General features: G+C 36.9%; 1 protein-coding gene across 1 annotated transcript in view; it reads right to left on the bottom strand.

The window, feature by feature from the left end:
* ABCA13 (ATP binding cassette subfamily A member 13) overlaps nt 1-20506 on the bottom strand; it is a 169136-nt gene that overhangs the window by 77011 nt on the left and 71619 nt on the right. The window contains 8 exon segments of the mRNA XM_042868886.1: nt 2453-2543; nt 8718-8948; nt 9341-9498; nt 10263-10459; nt 12329-12547; nt 14861-15023; nt 18164-18325; nt 19811-19945. Coding sequence (XP_042724820.1) covers nt 2453-2543; nt 8718-8948; nt 9341-9498; nt 10263-10459; nt 12329-12547; nt 14861-15023; nt 18164-18325; nt 19811-19945 — 1356 coding nt within the window.

Here is a 20506-nt window from a genome sequence, read left to right as displayed (position 1 = left end):
TATATATATATATATATATATAATATATTAAAAAAAAGCAAAGACAATTGTAAAGTACCTCCCACAGGTAGACGTTCAGGCAGTCTCCAAGCAATGACTACCTCCATCCCAAAAAATCTCCCCTCAGTTTTTATTGCTGAGGTTGACACAATATTGACACTATATAGTGTGAAACAGTGATTGTAAAGATTGTAGGAGGGGACAAATAGTGTCCCCTCCTAGCTTCTTGTATATTCCTCAGCCTACTCAGCCTACATGCAGTACACAGGGGGCCAGAGTGCAAAACAGAGAAAGCCTTGGCACAGCAATCACTGTTCAGCAGTAGTCAAAACACTGGTGTGTCATCAGCACTGTTTCAGTCACAAATTAAAAACACAGCACCCTACCAGCTGCCAGATGTAGCATAGTAAATCACTGTAAAATAAGACCAGAAAGTATCAAAGCTCTAGCTTCAGTAACATACTATTCTGTTTTACCAAGCAGATGCTTCTTGAGTCTTGACATTGTCATCAGCCAAAGTCATGAACTGGTTTCATTCATTTTCTCTACTTATTTAAAATGGGACACAGCTCCAATACACCAACTTTTCTGGGAGATAAAACATAACATTTTGATTTCTACACAAACCTGAGTCCTCAAGGCCTCAGTACCACCAAAGGATACCCAACACTCCTGTCTTACACTTTATAAATGGAGCTCTCTAATGCAAATTCTTTCATAAATCAAATAGCAGTATCTTGTGATCTTCCCAATAACCAAACTCTTTGCTGTGGGGGGCTTTGAAAATTCATTTAACTACTTTGACAAAAGAAAGTTTAACTGCCTTTGAATTTGCTTTTAAAATTATACAGGTCAAGCTATTGCCCACAGAGTATTCTGGTTAACTTTGACAATGATGAATACCTTCATGACCATTTTCCAGATCCCTTATGCCTACACTTCACAACTGTCCTTAATGATGAATGACAGTCATCTGCATTGAATGACAATTTTCTAGCACTATCATCCCTAAAGAAATGGCATTATTAGCACAATTTCTTACTATAATTTATCAGACTGAAAAACATAGGGCCTCTGATTACTCGATTCTTTATAAATGTGACAAGTACTAAACAGTTTGATTATAAAAGATATCAAGTTCTTAAATACAGTATACTGCATTTTTATTAGTTTAGGAATGGTAAAATCTTATTCTTATTGAAAATGCAATGTGGAGAAGACACTTGATTTGAAACAGGTTTGAAAATCCTATCTGAGCCTTGAATAAATGCACAACTGACTGTTATTTTCTTTAAAAAGAGCTACTGAAAACTATCTTTTAAAAAGAAATCTTGTTCTCACCACTTACTGTGGAAATTTTCTTTTCCTAGTGAAGTTTTTTGTTGTTTTGTTGTTGTTGTTTTGTTTATACCATATAGTTATATTTTCCTTATTTCAACAGGAACTGAAATATCCCAATAAAAAGACCATTCCCAAACGTTATCCAGTCAAGTTCACACTTTGATAGGAAAGGATTCAGTTTAGGCCACAGTTCTTGGCACTGAGTATTCACTATTGGCAGATCCAATTGAAGTTATTATAACAAATAATAATAGATTAGATCAAAATTATTGTTTCCATTGCCTGAATAATAAAAATCCATATTCACGGACCAGGAGCCGCTGTGCCCATGTTCTACAAAAACCGAGGCAAAATACTCCATACAGAATAAAGTGCTGTACTCCTAACCCAAGAATTCTATAATCTAGACACAAATCTTCAAGTAGAAAGAAACATGATAATTATACAGGCAAGACTATCAGGAACAGTGAGAAAATACTGGTTAGCCTGGTTGGCAAGCAACATTAGCAACCTTGGGGCCTGCATTTTGCAAGGCATCACATCGGTGACTTCTAACAAGACTTTTTAAGGAGAACAAGCTTCCTAAGGCTTTCACAAATGTTAATAAGGAGCTCTTCCTGTGCTTGCAGGCAGGCATGTAAAAAACGCAACTGTTTCTTTGAAAAATAAGCAAGCGAATCTGAAACAACATGTCAAAGAAGAGGAAAAGCACTTTCTAATACCAGAGGAAACAAATTTCATTATTATTATTTGAATGTAGATGGAAATGAGTATATCTTTCTAACTGATCCCACATAATATATGCATTGTGTACCTCAGAAATATTTATCCACTGTGAGTTAAAGAGGGTAATTAGTTGTCAGAGAGTGGTAGCAAGAAGCACGTGAGCACTGATGCAGTAAGAGAAAGTGTGTGCATGTGAACATATTTTAGAAGGATGGGAAGAAAATTGTCAAGTGATATTTAGGTGAAGCATAATAGTTATAAAGCTACTACCAGATTGTTATAGACAGTGTTCTCCATTTGCTTATGCACCCCTCAAGTCTAGAAGCTTGGTACAAGCTTGAATCTTTGGATTTCTGCCTCAGAAAGTATTTAATTTTTTACTTACAGTCTGATTCACCATCTTTTGCATTGTTCGGATATGCTCCTTGTGGAACAAATGGCATCTTCTCCGAGTCTTGCAGCAGCTTCAAAAATACCTTTCAGAGAGTAGAAAAAATGATTTAGATTCAATTTTCTATAGACTACTCATTTTTAAACTGTAGGTAGCTTTCCATTATAAGACAGTAGTAGGGGCTGTAGTGGCCACTCTGCTGGAGAATGAATATAAAACTATTCAAACACTCTGGAAGAGGTATCCCTTAGAATAAGGGGCAAGAAATAAATTCCAATATACTCCACCTATAAAAAGTGCTGTTGTCCTAGTCACCAACTTTCTGATAAGAGTTTTCAATAGACTGGCTATGCTTGTTTGACATTTTATGCTCCTAAACAGTGGCATGTATGGGAACTTGTTTCCTTTAGTTTTTATCAAGGGTATATGGGCAGCTTCAAGTCTTTTCTGATACTCAAGCTGGAAATTCATGGACACATCTGGATCTGCTCTGGATCTGGATCTGGATCAGTTCTAGTTGTACCACTGCCATTATCACTCAGCAACTGATAAATGTTCTTTGACGTTGAATATGAAAAAGGAGATTAATTTTAATCAATTTTAATGTATGTTTTGTAGCAAAACAACTAGCATGCATACTCCATATTGGAAGATGATGCTCATCTGTTGATCTAATGAAAATCCTGTTATCTGAAAAAAACATTGTGTGAAACACGAAAATTATTTTATTTTAATAAACATAACAATCTAAAAATCTTCACTGGACAAAAATAAGAGTTTGATCTTCTTAAGTGGGGAAATACATACACATCATAAAGAAGCCAATGATAACATTAAAAGGAACAGATTACACCAATTTTACAATGAGATCTATTACCTAGTAAATGCACTTTGTTAAACAGATTTGTGTTACACTCCCTACAGCATGCTTAATCCTGTTTCATAGTTCAATACACATAAAGTCCTTTGAATTTTATAGAGATGCATTTCATTTCTCAGTTTCTCAGCCTTGATGAAGCCTAGAGCAGCTTTCATGGTAACTTAGTTATTAATACTCAGCCCACTTTTTGTAAACTCAAATGAAAAATAAAATGAAAAATATCCTAATCTGAACTGCAATTGAAACAGTGACCTGGGAAATCCAGATTAAATAAATAAATAAATAACAGAAAATACAGCTACTGTTAGCATCTCTAATTAAACAGCAAAATTACAACCAAGATTTACTTTCTCTTGATGAAATCCTTCTCTGCTCTGTTTGAGTTGAACTGCAAGATACCAATTATAACTACGCTAAAACTTTCCAAAATGATTAAGAAGCTGTTTGCTTCTTTCTGCAAAAAAACTCAATACCAGCTGTAACAAACAACAAAAAAAAAATTCCACGTTTCTAAGGAATTTGTGCTATAGGAAAAAAAAACAAAAAAAAAAAAAACACAACCCACAAAAAATTTGAAGCATTTCATTGTTGTGGAAATATATTTCTTGATTTGCTGAGTTTATATATGCTGACTGCTATAAACTAAGCTTATCGTGGTCAATGTAATTGCCATTTAATTGTCATTATTGATTGCATTTGTTACCTGTCAAGTTTCAGGGAATGTTTCTGGCCACTAGCAATTGCAGGCATAGAAGAAATTAAATACCTCCTGACATTTCTCTGTTAGACCCTGCAGGGAGATCCTGGCTGCCCAAAGCCATATTCTAATTTGCTGCTTTGGGCCTGCTTGCAGGCAGCTCATCTGCACACCAAATCCATCAAGCAAACCAAAGCAAACTGTACAGACTAAAACCACAAAGAGCTACTGCCCTATGGCTAGGACAATAAATAATCTACAGGTTGTCACTTGCACATAGTCAGATCAGCATCAAAATTTCTCCCAGGGGTAAAGAAGAAAAAGTTTGTCTGTAATCACACATCACTTAAAGATCACATTTTACCATACACTCAAAAAAACAAACAAACAAACAAACAAACAAACAAAAAAACAGCCCACAGCATTTTGCTGACACATATGCTATACTCTGATATTTTAGCATTGTTTTTTTGCTCTTTTATTCTACAAATCCTGTGCGTATCTTAGCTATTTTTGAGTGGGAAATGTTAATTGCTGTTTACAGTTTATTTACAAAAAAACGCTTGGAAAAGCGTGCTCAAATTTGTGAGGGTAAAAGGAAAAGTAATAACAGAAGACAGAAGAAAGTTCTTGGAAAAAAATAAAAAGCACACAAGATTAAGATCACGTGGAAGTTGCATTTAACATCTTCCCAATACTTTATACAGACTCCTATGAACACATCTTTGAGCAGAGAACAATACTACATACACATTGTTCTATACTGGAACCACCACAGATAACATTCAAATACCCAAACCTGAAAATCTCCTTCTTAGAAAATACTCATTTTTCATGTGAGGAATGATTACATTTTGTAAAATTCAGCTCAGCTTAATTTTCTTCACAGATCACAGAATCACAGAATCACCCGGGTTGGAAGGGACCCCAAGGATCATGTAGTTCCAACCCCCCTGCCTAGCAGGGCCACCAAACATACACATTCAGATCAGGTTGCCCAGGACCCCGTCCAACCTGGCCTTAAACACGTCCAAGGACGGGGCATCCACAACCTCCCTGGGCAGCCCATTCCAGGGCCTAACCACTCTCCTAGTAAAGAACTTCCCCCTAACATCCAACTCAGTTCCTGAGCAGTACCAATGGTACCCAGTATCCCTTGGAAGTTTCTAATCTGCAGTTGTAATCCACACTAACCTTAAATAAATTCCAATTTTCCTTTCGCTATGTTTTCTATTCACATTATATTCATATTTTCTTCCAGGCTCATGAATAATATAGCCTTCTGGAGCTACAATGTTTCCCTAACTGGAATGATGCAGAAGCAGTCCTACAGATATTCATTATGGGTGAACGTGGCCTGAGTCAATGTCTGGCCACTGATCTCAGCCACCTGCCAAACAGGAACACTCCTGATTGTGAAACTTGTATACACAGACGAAGATAGCCATTTGACAGCTCAGAGCAACAGAAAACCTTGTGCTTTCCAGGAAATAAAATTTCCTCCTTTAAAATAAGAGAGGAGTAGCCTGGCTCACTTCCAGTGCTTGGCCCTGAGAACTGGCTGCATGCCTGATTCTGTAGGACCATCTCTGCCATTCCTAGGGATAGAGATAATGCTGGCTGTTTAGGAGGATAGCATTAGAGGCAAGTAGCAGCTACCAGTCAGGCAGCTTCTTTCAAACCACCAGGTTGTGAACATGTGTAGAAGATGTGTTGCCCTCTAGGAAAAAGATCTAAACAGGTGGCAATACCACAATGAAATAGATTAACATAACTGTGTTCTTATTAGATGTTAGAGCACACTAAACTGAACTGAATACTGTTTCAAGGCCAAAATAGGTCAAGGCCTTTCTTGGGAAAGTTTTGAGGCAATTGATTATTTCAATTTAAAGTGAATTTAAAGAAATTCCAATAAGAGATATTTTGACACATCTTATTTTGTAAAGTTTCAGTGATTTAGTACTCTCCTCAATGCTAATCAAGAAAGGAGTTAGTTTTGAAAACTCAGAATTGCTGGCAAGTTAATCATCATCCTCCAGAGAGCATTCAGCATATACATAGTTCAAGTATGCACCCCCTGTATCCCGTCTTCTATCCCCCTCTTTTCTCTCCTATCTTTGGATTATAAACATTATGAAGTACACAAAAAGAGTTGGAAAAGATTTTAAATAAAAAATGAAACAAATATAATATTAGAGAGATTTGAACGTGTCAGAAACTTATTTTGTTAGAAATTCAAAATTCTTTTGAAGAACGAATGGCAAATAGGTTTCCCTTGAAGTCTAAGATTTTAGCAAGAGGAAGTATCCCTCACATTAAGAAGAATAATGGTGAGTGAATGAGAGAACGAAAACAAAGGGTAAAATAAAGACTGTAACACATTTGTTCCTTTAAAGTCAGAGTGCTTTGTTTTCAGATTGAATTGTTTGAATAGACTAAATAGCACTATTATGTGCTATCCATTTAGTTGCCAGTGCAAAGAGGCTTTTGATAAGAAAATGGAGTATGGAGGTTGTAGCAACTAATGATGAGATACAGAGATGGCAGAAATCATCCTAAATTAATGCATTAAGTCTTCAAGCTGAAGAATGATACACCAATATCAAATACCATCTTTAAAGCTTTTTATTTTAACCCTCCCTAAGAAAACAAGCAGAAGAAAGCTCACAACTGAATAGCAGATGAAGCACAACTAAAGAAGTCTCCAATTCTTCCAGAGACATCTTCACCTTTACAAATTCTGCAAAGTCTTAGGATGCCCCAAAGGGACACAGGGATGTACCAAAAAAGTTTGTCAGTATACGCATTGCCTTAAAATCTATAAATGCTGGCAGTCAATATTCTTACTTACAGCATGTTAATCACCCCATATAATTTGAAAGCAAATTACAGGGTTTTCCAATAGTTTTTGACTCACCTCATAGAATTACACATAGAAGGGACAGACTTCGCTTTATAAACCTGTATTATATTTCTTTTTTTCCCCCTCGTCCATTGCCACTTCAGCTAACCTACTGCGTTCATATGTGAGAGAATCAACAAGGATGCTCTTTATTTCTCTTTATAAAATATCTTAGTTATATAGAGCTTCACTTCAAAATAAAACATACATGTGTTGTCATAGTGTTTTCTGAACTGCAGTTTAAAAACAAAATGTTTACACTTATAAAGCCTGCTAAAAAGTCTGTAGTATATGAACACAGTCCTAAAGAGATATTCCAATGGATCACTTCAGGGTACAACAGCTCCACTTGGTGGTGAATCTGTTCAATTAATTTCTTAAACAATCGACATTTGAGATTTTACTTACAATAATAAGATTCTCTTTATTTTTTTTCCCCATAGATTGTGTATGAGCAGTGATTCTAAACTACTAACATCAAATTCAGAACTGTTGACACTTTCAAACATCTAACGCCATTAATTCCCATACGAATATCACACACAGTAAAAATACAATGCATAACTGCATCTGACAGGCCTTCAGAAGCCTCATCTTCATAAAACTGTGAAAAGTATTTTACGTGGGGGACTTCGTGTTCTAGCTGACTACAACACTACATAACATCTTATACATTTCCATGAAACAGAGGGAAATGAGACACTTCTATACAGTTTACTGCTGTATATTAAAAGATAACACTTCATAGGCATCTGTATTTCATAAATTGTTATTGGAGTGGGGTTTTTAACGAACGTATCTTTCACTTTTCTGTTAGAAATACTGTCCAACACTGTCTGTCTTTACAGGTATAGGTAGTCATTAAAGGTAGTCATAGGAGAAATCGGTTTCACAAAGTGATGCTGAATGAATTGCACCATCAAATAAAAGTAGTGTAGTCTTTGTATCATAAAAACTGACATTAGTCTCCCATCATCACCTGAAGTAGAAAAAAGGTGTTATTTTCAAAATGATCTATAATCTTGATGTTTAGAAGTTATAGTCCAGGTAGAAACAATCCAAGGAACACAATTTCTCACTGGTATGACTAGTTACACAGCTAAATTCCAAAGTGATGAAGTAGCATGCAGAGTCCCCTTCTCTGCTCTGTTTAGTGTGTGCATATGTGTGCATATATATATATATATATATATATATATGCATATAAATGCATGTATACATAAGTGCTCATCTCTCTCTCTCTCTCTCTCTCTCTCTCCTCAGTACACACACAATATTCCTTAGAGATTTCCTGCAATATTATGCGAAGTCCTAAGATTTAGATCTTTGCAATTCAAAAAGTATTTTCTGTAAAGTATTTCTTTTTCCTCTCCACAGTGCTATCTGAACCAAACTTTCAATCTTACATGCTCAAAGTTTATTCAGATGCCAGACATCTAGGAACAACAATAGCAGTTTTGATCAAGTCAGACACAAATTTTCCTTTGTTAAATGCAGAGAAAACTTTTTATGATTTATACAGTTCCTTGGGATTCACATCAGATTCTTGGCGAAAGTCATTGTTCTGGACTGGCCTTTTATTTTAATAGTAACAGCAAAAATACAAAGTATAGATTTTTGGTTGTTTTTTTTTTTTGTCCGTTTGTTTTTTTTTGTTTGTTTTAAACAAGCTTCTCACAAGAAACTGTTGTGAAATATGACAGATACAATCAAAGGCAAATAGAAGCAAACACAAGATTCTCTAAAATGAGAATGCCATTACAAAGAAAACTAGAAATACCTCTTCCAAGGTGGTGTCAGAAATGCCATAGCCAGTCACATGTAAATGGTGAAGGTTTTGATCTAAAGCCTGGAAAAGACCGTTAAAAGAGGTCTTATCTGCCCTTTCCGGAATCCCATAGGTTAATTCAGTCCCACTGTTCTCTTTCAAGAAAGCTTCTGGAATGTGAGTCTGTACAAATGACGTGACCCGGACAACATGCTTAGGATCCTGGATTTCAAACACAGAGGGCTATAAAAAAAAACAATCATACACACACACACACACACAAAAAAAAAAAGTTAGCAGAAGCAAAGAACTTGATGGTAGAATTCATATATGAAAATCTCCACTGACGAAACTGCATCATCTAACCTGGGACACAAAGACCACCTCACAGGAATAAAGAACATTGAAATTTCAGTTAAATCTTTAAATTCATCATTTTCAGAGATGTCCCTGTATTCTTCTATGTAAAATACTCATAATAAATAATAAGAAAAATTATTAAAACCTTTTTTTGCTGTCTCTCTCTCATGTATTACTTCCTGGCAGGGAAGAGTATGCCTAGAATAACCTTGGAATATAACCAACTATTACTTGGCAGGCACTGTTAAGTTTTGCACAATACATTTTCAGTATACCTTTTTTATGAGCGTTAGACTGTGTCCCTGGCCATATGTTTCTCTCAGATAAGAAGGAGAACCGTAGCACCTCAGTTGTCCCTGTTGCAGAATGGCAATGCGATCACTGAGCACCTCTGCCTCATCAAGATGGTGAGTAGTAAAGATCAGTGTGCAACCTGTGTCAGAAAGATTAGTACATCTACAAATCCTTGCTCCCACAGAAATAAATCTGCCTTTCGGGAAGATACTCTAACCTTGAGAGAATGTGTTTCAGGTCCCTTCAAAACATAACCCAAGACACAAACAAAACCTCTATTCAAGATTTACATTCAGTAGGCACTCTAGACTCAGGTCTAAGCGATCTTTCCTTTTATTATATGTAATGACTTGACATAAGTTCAAGCCACTCTATAAGAACTTAACTTTTTAAAACCACACAACAGCAGTGTCTGTTGGATTATTCACTGTGGTTTATTACAGCTAATTGAGTGTTCACTTGCTGAAAAGTTTGACTCCCCACAGTCCATTTTTCACCTCAAGGCACTTAAAAAGTTAATGTTGCAGACTGACTGATGAGTCTATCATCATTAGAAAATCGTCACTATACATATAGATACGTACAAAATGGGAAATAAAATCCAGGAAAAAGAAGGCTTTGAGAAGCAAACAAACAAACAAAAGACAATAGAAATGCTAGGAAAGGTCCACAAAACTAAAATGAACCTATCGGATTAGACATATTTCTGTGAGTTAAGAGGTAATTCTTGTTGTCTCACTTGGCTGCTTTAAAGTTTCCTGAATTGATTAAATGTTAGTTCTGAAATTAATGTATTTAGTTACCAAATAGCATTACTAATATTCAAACTTTCGTGTTTAAATTTATTGAAACAGAATTTCAGAATGGAAAATAAGGAACAAATAATGCATCTAAACTTCGTACCAGCTTTGCACTTCAGTATAACATCCCAAATGCTACGGCGGGAACATGGATCTACTCCACTGGTGGGCTCATCTAAAACAACAGTCCTTGAGTTTCCAATAAAGGCAATGGCAATTGACAGCCTCCTTTTCATTCCCCCAGAAAGGGCTCCAACAGGTTTGTACTGGTGTTGGGATAAATCCACATCTTCCAGAGCTCTGAAAAAGGAATATAGATGCTTGACCAAGTTTGGAAAAGCTTTCAGGTCATCTCACATCCATTCACTACAGAATGATCAAGAAGATTGTGAAGGAAAAGTAACAAAACATACCTCTGACTGATTTTAGATTTTGGTGACAAAAATTAATAGAAAACAGAGAGCTTTATTTTCTACCTATGAACAATAATACCTGTCACTGCTGAATTATTCTGTAACAGTGCAGGGCAGGATAAGAATAATTTTGAAATTAAATTCAACAGAATATATACTAGTTTGCTTATTGATTTAAGCAAACTCTAGATTATAGGCCCTTAAACCGTGAGCAAAGATTGTTAGTTTCACAACTCAAACAGTGCTTCAGTTTTTGCAACTTGTAATCAACATTAAAAACGCCTGCAGTCATCTGAACATTTGAAGTAAACGATAGGGTAACACTACTTCTTGTAACACTGCTTTATTATTATTATTGCTGTTGTTGTTGTTATTTAAGAAATGCTTCTTTGAAGTAAACAGATTAACAATATCCAGGTAGAAGATCAGGTAACCTACTTGAAGCTGCTTAGAGGTTCTTGTATGAAGGACTGGGGAGTGCCTTACACACACACTGTGCGGCCCTTCAACTGTTCCGCAGTTGAGCAGGGTGTGGGCATGCACCCAATAAGTCAGCACTGAAGACAGCTAACTTACTTTTCATCAGACTGAATGTCTGGTCATTGACCAAAAAGCTTTCAGTTACTTTCAGCTTGGCAAACAAGATATAAAAGGCTTAATGGTCCTAAAGTAATCTCCTGAATCATTTGGGTGAACATGCAGATTAATTTTTTTTTTTTCTGTAGTTGCTTTAGAGATATGTATCCAGGAAACTGATGATTGTTAATCTCTTTAAAAGCTGCCTTCTTTTTATTTCTTTAATGAAAAACTTTTTTTTCTTTTTTTCCTATTATCATATGAAATATTTTATGCTATTTATAGTCTTATTATTTTTTATCTAAGTGACAAAGCCTGCAGGGACCTGAGCATGCTTATGTGCCATTGCTATGACAGGCTGCTGCTGAAATTACAGATCAGCAGACTAAGTACAATAAAATAAATTTGTATATTTGTATAAATTTTAACTAAGCACTATGTTTGGTTTTCCCTTGCTATTTTGGAGAATCATTTATTTTGTTTCTAGAGAGGTTGCAGTGTCTCTTGCCAGAGGATTTTCAGATCAAAATTTTAAACTAACGGGATTTTATAATAGCTACTAAAAAGGAAAGCCACTTTGCCTCAAATCAATCTGCATATGCTTAATTGTAGTCTCAAGAAAAATTCCATCAGTGTGGCATTTCCACTGACATGTAGAAATGCCCAGCCCTACCCAAAGGCTAGCAGGCATCACAAGGTAAGCAATATTTACAATGGCACACTATTAAAAGAGTATACATTTTGTTACTAATTTTCAGAGAAATGTAAGAGGAATAAAAAATAATGAAGTCAATGTATACTTAAGTGAAATCTCAGGGTGAAAACATCAGTTTAGCTTCCATCTGCCTATCCAGCAACAGTAAGAAGGTAAGGCAGACAGCATGAGGTAGAAACCACTACAGCTGCTACCAGGCTAACTATCTCCGCTCCAATCAAAACATGATCATTTGATAGTTCAGGGTACCAGATTTTTAAACATTGACAGTTTCACTACAAATACATGCAAGTAAAGGCTAGAAACTAGAAAATCAATTTCAGAATGCAAAGTGTGAGAAAAACTCATGGAAATCAATCTTGCAGTTTCCAGTTACTTCTTTTTCCAATTTTGCTTTAGCACTTCTGCTTAAGTGTTTTGCAATAGATGACTGATTTACTTGACAACAAAGGAAAGAATTCTTACCCACTGACTTGCTGATTCAACTGTTCATTTGTCCAGCCAGGTGCCTTCACTGATCCATAAAGGAGCAGATGCTCTCGTACTGTTAGCATGTTGAACAGAACATCATACTGTGGGCAAACACCCAGCTCTGTCCTGATGGCAGCCAGGTCAGTTCGTATGTCCTTTCCATTGATAAGAATGGTACCAGAGCTCGGTGGGTACAGACCAGTCAACAATGATCTGGTGCAAGAAAAGGAAAGAAAATCAGCATATAAGTATATCTCACACTTGGATACAAGTCCATGGGACTCAGTGAGATCCATCCATGGGTTCTAAAGGAACTGGTAGATGAAGCTGCCAAGACAATATCAATCATATTTGAAAGGTCATGGCAGTCTCGTGAAGTTTCCAGTGACTGGAAAAGGGGAAACATAACTCCCATATTTAAGAAGGAGAAAAAAAGAAGATCCAGGGAACTACAGGCCAGTAAGTCTCACCTCTGTTCCTGATCATGGAGCAGATCTTCCTGAAGGCCCTACTAAGGCACACGGAAATAAAGATGATGTGACTGGTGGTAACCAACATGACTTTGCCAAGGGTAAGTCATGCCTCACAAACTTGGTGGCCTTTTATGAAGGAGGTAAAGCACTGTTGGTAAAAGTGGATAAAAGAAGAGCAACTGATGTCATCTATGTGGACTTGTGCAAAGCATTTGGCACTGTCCCACATGACATCCTGGTCATCAAATTGGTGAAAAATGGATTTGATGGATGGACCCCTTGCTGGATAAGGAATTGGCTGGACAGTCACACTCCGAGTTGTGGTCAGCGGCTCAGTGCCCAAGTGAAGACCAGTCACAAGTGGCATTCTTCAGGAATCAGTACTGGGACCAGTGTTACTGAACATTTTTGTAGGTAACGCGGACAGTGGAATCAAGTGCACCCTCAGCAAGCTGGTAGATGACACCAAGCTGAGTGGTGCAGTTGACATACTAGGGGGAAGGGATGCCATCCCAGAGGAACCTGGACAGGCTTGAGAGGTGGGCCCATGACAACCTCATGAAGTTCAACAAGGCCAAGAGCAAGTTCCTGCATGTGGGTCAGGGCAATCTCAAGCACAGATACAGGTTGGGTGGAGAACGGCTTGAGAGCAGCCCTGAGCAAAAAGGGAGTATTGACTCTCAAGAGATTCAACATGAGCCAGCATTGTGCACCTGCAGCCCAGAAGGCCAACCATATCCTGGGTTGCATCACAAGAAGTGTGATCAAGGGAGGTGATTCTGCCCACCTACTCTGCTCTCATGAGACCCTACGTAGAGTACTCCATCCAGTTCTGGTGCCCCCAGTACATGAGTGACACGAAGCTGTTGGAGCAGGTCCAGAGGAAGGCCACAAAGATTTTCAGGGGGCTGGAGCACCTCCCCCATGAGGACAGATTGAGAGAGCTGAGGCTCTTCAGTTTGGAGAAGAGAAGGCTCTGGGAAGAGCATTATAGCAGGCTTTCAGTAACTGTCAGTGGCCTAAAGGAAAGCTGGGGAGGAACTTTGTATAAGGGCAAACAGACAAGAGAAGGGGAAATGGCTTTAAACTGTGAGAGGGTAGATTTAGACTAGATATCAGGAAGAAAATCTTTACTAGAAGGGTGGTGAGACACAAGAACGCATTGCCCATGGTGGTTATGAATGCCCCCTCCCTGAAAGCATTCATGGCCAGGCTGGATGGGGCTTTGAGCACCCCAGTCTAGAGGGAGGTATCCCTGCTTATAGGAGTTGGAACTAGATGATCTTAAAGATTCCTTCCAAACCAAACCATTCTATGATTCTATGATTTCCTGAGGCACATCTTAACATCAGTGCAGCAACATCAGTGCAATTTAACAATTAGAGGAACACTGCTAATGCTTTTGGCTCTTTTTTTTTTTTCCCCTTCAAGATCTCAACAACCCTTCACTCCCTCAATTCCAGAGTCACTTTTCCCAGCCAAATTTAACAGTCCATCATTTCTTTTTTCCACATGTATATTCTCATTGAGGACTAATTTCTAATGGATTCCCTGTTCTACATCACTGGTTTTATTTAAGTTGATCAGAATTATCAAAAAATTAGAAATACACATACTTCTTAATTCAGATATTTTTCATTTTATTTCAGTCTCTGGTCAGGAAGCCTCCTGCAACAACTAGAAGCAAGACATAAAAACCCTTAAGGCTCCACATACTCTGTGTGACTGGAGTACCAGAATGGCAGAATGCCAGAAAAGAACACTTTCATGAGAGGTGCTCATCTCCACAACCAAGCACGCCCAAGCATGCTAGTGACCAATTTCATCATGGTGTCAGTGGCACAGAGAACATAATTCATTGCATTGCTTCTGTCATAGACATATTGCCTTCACATTTCACATGTTACGAGGAGTTTAAAAATTGAAGGATAATATTTATTTTAAAAATAGCATAAACAAAAATAAATGCAGGAAAGAGATAACAAATGTTTTGAAGTAAGAAAGCATAGCAGAGACCAGAAGGGAGCATAGCACCATTAACTGGCAAACTTACATAACTGTTGTTTTGCCAGCTCCATTAGGTCCCAAGAGTGCTGTTATTTGGCCTTTATGGAAGGTGAGGCTGAGGTCTTTAACAGCAGCCTTATGGCTATCCACGTGTTCTTTGGTGAGAGACAGCAATACAACACCAATGGTGGCTCCTTCTGTGCAAGTGCCTTTCCAGCCTGGAGGGGCTAAGTCTGTAAAGGGAAGAGCAGAAGACCAAGAGGATCTTCAAATCTCAACACATATACAAAGGGAATAACAACTAAAACCTTGTTGCCATTTACCAAAAACCTGAAAGATGTTCAGATGCTCTGAACTCACATAAGCTTAACTGAAATGAGAGACCCTGTACCAGCTAATATTTGCTAACATTTTGGCCAATTTGCAGTTTTAAGAAGCAGCCTAGCAGAATTACACCAGGCTGAGTGAATGCCTAAACTTGTCATAACAAAGCTGTATTATATTTTACTTCTGGTAGAAAAAAAAAAAATCATTACTTTATGTTCATAAGTATATGAAATTTCTGTGTTGTTCATATGTCAATCAGTTTCAGGCATATAACATTAACATAGCATTAACAGGCATGGCCAATTAATCCTATTAATTTTCTCACTCAGTAAAGCAAAGCAGCTCTCTTTGAGCAGCACTGTATCCACTTCTGGGCTCTTCACCTCGAGAAAGAACTTCTAGAGAGTCCAGTGGAGAGCCACGAGGATGATGAGGGGCCTGAAGCATCTTTGTTATGAGGAAAGGCTGAGAGATCTGAGTCTATTCAGCCTGGATAAGATTGAGAGGGGATCTTATCAGTGCTAATAAATACCTAATGTGTGGGAGTCAAGATGATGGAGGTAGGTTCTTTTCAGTGGTGCCCAGTGACAGAACAAGAGCCAGTGGGCAGAAACTGGAAGACAGGAAGTTTGAAATGAACATGTGAAAAAACTTCCTTACTGTGAGAGTGACATTGCCCTGGAACAATCTACCCTGAGAAGTTGCAAAGTCTCCTTCTCTGGAGATATTTGAGAACCCCCTGGACAGTTTCCTGTGTAACTTAACTGAGGGGAAGCTGCTTAGCAAGGAGGTTGGACTGGATGATCTCCAGGGGTCCCTTCCAACCTCTGTAAGTCAGTGATACTATGAAATGATTTGATTAATTTAAATATAATTCAGGTAGATACTCGGCACTGTTCTAACCATGGCATAACCAGGTTCAGCAAATTATACTGACTACATGACCCAAGTTGGCTTCATATACTAGAAGGAAAGTTTGGCACAAGTGTCTCTAATTTCCAAACATAACCAGTCAGTCACAAGCCCCATACACCTATTATTAACATGTAATGTTTTACTGACAAACTGCAAATGAGGAATCTGACAGTAATATTTTTCTTTTAAACAAAGCCAAGTGTAACATTAGTCTAAAGAAACTGAACTTGTTCTGGAAGAGAATTATGGGAATAAAGATTTATGCATGACATATGTATATATATCTGTGTGATATTCATATCTATAAACTGAGTTTACGATTTCAAGAATTGATTTGAATAGACTGTGAATGAAGAGCTTTTTTCTCCTTCCACAATCATTCATAACTCCATGCAGAACTTTTGCCAGAAACACGAGGCTACCTACTAGCAAGGTATTACTGTGACATTACTGAGGTTTTTCTATTCCACTCAGCTTCTCCATCTTCTTGGTCAGGAGACTACATCTGTCAAGTATAGGTGTATACATATACATCATCACCCTTTTTACTGCATTCTAAATTTGCAAGCACATTCTGGAACTCAACAGGTGAGTTAGGTGAAGATTCAGCCTCAGACAATGCATCTTGGGCAAGCTTCAGAGGAATAGTTCCCTACTATTTGCAAACATTGTAATGATCACCCTAGGATGTATCCTGAAAGAAGAAATTCCAGGTGCATACCCAACAACCAGTCCTCTGTCAGCTCATCTCTTAAAATCAGATCCACACTCTGGCACTTTCCACTGCCCCTGAACTGGCTCTTAACTGTGCTCTGTGGAACAAATGTCAGAATCAATGATGGGAAGCTTGTCTTCCATTTTGCTATTGAAATCTAGTTATCCAGGAACGCACTTATCCCATTATCAGTACAATAAAGCTCATTTCTCATGAAATGGAGCACATTTATTTGCATGCATGGCAGCATTAGAATTTACATACGGGCAGTTTAGGTTACAGGCATGCATCATGTATAAGAGTGTGGAAGTGAGACTAACAGATTGACAAAGCTGTATGCAATAACCTGGGTGGCTTGAGTCAAAGATCAGCTCTATACTAGTAACTTCACAAGTTACTAGTTTTTCCTCTTTACACAGTGGGTGGGGAAAATCCAACAGTAAACACTGAAAGTCTTCATTTTAAGTTTCAAAGACTATCATATCTCAATAAAATGAAATTGTTCCAAATTGCAGCTATTCTGGCACAATTCAGAGTGGTTCATCCACAAATACTTGAAAGAATCTCAAGACTTTCTGAAATTTACACTGTTTTAGGAAAGACCAGAACATAAAACTGTTGAATAATTCAGCTTTTTCATATATACTACAATAAACTGGATCTTTTCCAAGCTACTGCAACTTCTGAAACAAAAATGACAATTCATCATGCTGTTCTAATAGGGAATATAGGAGGGGGAAGGTGACTTACTCCTTCACTCATAGTAAATGAAACGTGAGAAAGTCAAAGAGATCTAAATTTTAAGTAACCCAATACAAAGTAGAAGAACAGAGATGTTTATTTTTGATGTTAAAAGATGCTATTATTATTTGAAGGCAAATAAAAATATAATTACAATAGTATCTTCTTAAAAAGAAAGCTAAGAAACAGACAGAAAAAGGAGTGGTAATAGAAGAGGAAAATCAGAAAGGGAAAAAAGTGAAAGTTATGTTCTTTCCGTAAGGAGGGAGGAGTAGAAGTGGAAGAAAATTCTGCTGCAGGAAGAAAATTAATAAAGCAAAAGACTCTTCAGATTCAGTAACAGTATAAAAAGGTATAAAGAACCTCAAGTTGTCCTAACGAAACAAAAAGGCAATACAGAGACAAGATGAATCTTAGAGATACTTATTTTACATATTCTTGAAGAGTTTTCATAAGCATTTGTATTTAATGGTTTTAATTGAATCATTAAAGTATTATATGTGATAGCACAATTAACAGTATATATTGTTCATAGTATATAGTATGTAATGGAAAAGAGAAAGGTATAAGTTCTAAAAGTGTAAGGTATAGAACCAAGCAATACAAATGCACATTGATCAAAATCAATAAACAATTCAGGAGAGTATTTACTAAAATTCTGTCATGACTACAAACCTTTCTCTTTGAAGTTTTCACTGAAGAAAAACATGTTAGAATTCAGATAATGTTTTCTCATCTGCTGTAAACCACATAGGTTCTTCCAATAGGAAACAGTAAAAGGAAAGTACCAACAGTTCCTTAGTCCATTTTTTCCTACATGAAATAGTAAAAAAGAATGAGTTGCAAAATTCTTTGTTTGTTTGTTTTTGTTTTGTTTTGTTTTTGCATTTGTATATGGGCTAGTAATATTCTATCATTAAAAAGAGCTTGCTATAGCATTTAAGTAACTCTTAGATGAATTTAACAAATCTCAACAAAGTGGGAAAAAAGTCACTTGGGCCATAATACCCAATTCTGCCATAAAATTATGACATCTCAGAAATTCTGCACATTACACCATCTCCAAACCAGGTCTAAGGTGAGTGAGAATTAGGCGATTTGCAATATGTAGACACAATCAGTTGATCTTATATTTTAGAAAGAAAGGAAAGTACAGCAAACTGCCTGCTATTGTAAACAGTTTTACGATAATCCCTTGCACCAATCATTATCTTTTCATCATTACATGCATAACTTAAGCAAATTAGACAAGATAAAAGACATTTATTTACTCAAACAGAACAGTCAAAAGCATGGCCTTTCACACAAATCAAGCTTTGACATTAGCCGGTCCTTGCAAGTTCAGCATAACAATTGCGTAACACACTCTCTGGAGTTGCATTTCATTGATACTGAATAGCAGGTATCGATTTAAGTTAAAATTTGTAACATTTGAGTGTACATTCCACACACATCTGTCTATCAAGATCAATGTTTCCTTTTCACCTAACAAATACAGAGTATCTAGGAGAAAATCTGACACATGCATATCAGAGGAAAGAAACTTTAAACATTCAGCAAGGCATTACAGGGCTGGAATACCTCTGCTAAGAAGAAATGCTGAGAGAGCTGTGGTTGTTCAGACTAGAGAAGAAAAGCTGTGGACGTTCCATGGCTTTCAAAGCCAGTTTGGATAGGACCCTGAGCAATCTGATACAGTAGGTGGCAACTCTGTCTCCACAGCAGAGAGGTTTAAACTAGATGGTCTTTAAGGTCCCTTCCAACTCAAACAATTCTATGATTCTACAAATCATCAGGTTGTTATTAGGAAGAAATTTTTCTCAGAAAGAGTGGTGAGAACAGGTTGCCCAAGGAGGTAGAGGAGTCACCATCCCTGGAGGTATTTAAGAAACAAGTAGACTTAGTGGTTAGGGACACGTTTTAGTGGGCAATATTGGTGGTAGCTGGACGGTTAGGTCATCTTAAAGGTCTTTTCCAACCTTAATAACTCCATGATCCTATATTTGTCACAATTATAAACAAGGCTGATTACACAGTTGGCTACACAATCTAGTCTTTTTTTTTTTTTTTTTTTTTTTTTTTTTTTTTTTTTTTTTCAGTACTATTCAATACTTATTGAGAAAAAAGTCTTTCTTACCAGTTCCTAAGTGCAATTGGGCTGTTTTGGCTCATAAAAGCCTTACTTGGAAAAAATACATGGTTTTGTTTTAGTTGTGCACAATGAAGATAGCCATCTCCATCAATTCAATTCAGTTATTGCACCTATAGACGCTACAAAAATATCAAAAGAATTCTTACCTACAATAATATTGCTGAAATACCAGCCACCTACAGAATACAAAATGGAGTCGAAGAACATTATCCAGCAGGTACATCCAAAGGTCATGTATCCTCCTTTCACCATTGGCTGGTACATGTTATTCCACTGAATTCCTGGTAGTTGTAGTAACAGCAATAATTTTTAAAGGTCAAAGATAAATAATTACAGAATTAAAGATCACAAACATCAAAAACATACGCTTCTGGGTATTTAAGCACTGACAGAATAAAAAGTATGTAATAACAGTAATCACAATGAATAGAAATAAATTGCTATGCCTCTCAAGCCTCTGTTTAGAACAGCAGGTGACAATGCTACTGAGAAAATGCAGAGAAGTTTCAGTAGAAAGGCTATTTATGGAGCTTTAGATGGCCCTTAATTTAACAAAAGAATAAGAATTATGATTGACAAAATCAGGTGCTGACTTCTTCAAAAAAATTTTTTGGACTTCAAAAAAAGTTTTTTAGCATATATTGCTGATATTACAGGTAATGGGTTACACAAAGATTTCTACAATATTAAATCTGAAAACTGTAAATTTAACTGAGAAGCAAGCATTTGGGGGCACTGAGTGTATTTAGAATTAAACTGAAACTACAAGCTTGCTGAATAATTGCTTCATAAAAGTGCTCAATTGCAAAGACATGAAAAGAAGGAAGTGGAAAACTTCAGCA

The sequence above is a fragment of the Lagopus leucura genome, unplaced genomic scaffold, assembly GCF_019238085.1.
Source record: "Lagopus leucura isolate 7727_CA_CO unplaced genomic scaffold, USGS_WTPT01 Super-Scaffold_100002, whole genome shotgun sequence".
Lineage (NCBI taxonomy): Eukaryota > Metazoa > Chordata > Aves > Galliformes > Phasianidae > Lagopus > Lagopus leucura.
This window is presented reverse-complemented; position numbering and strand designations above follow the sequence as displayed.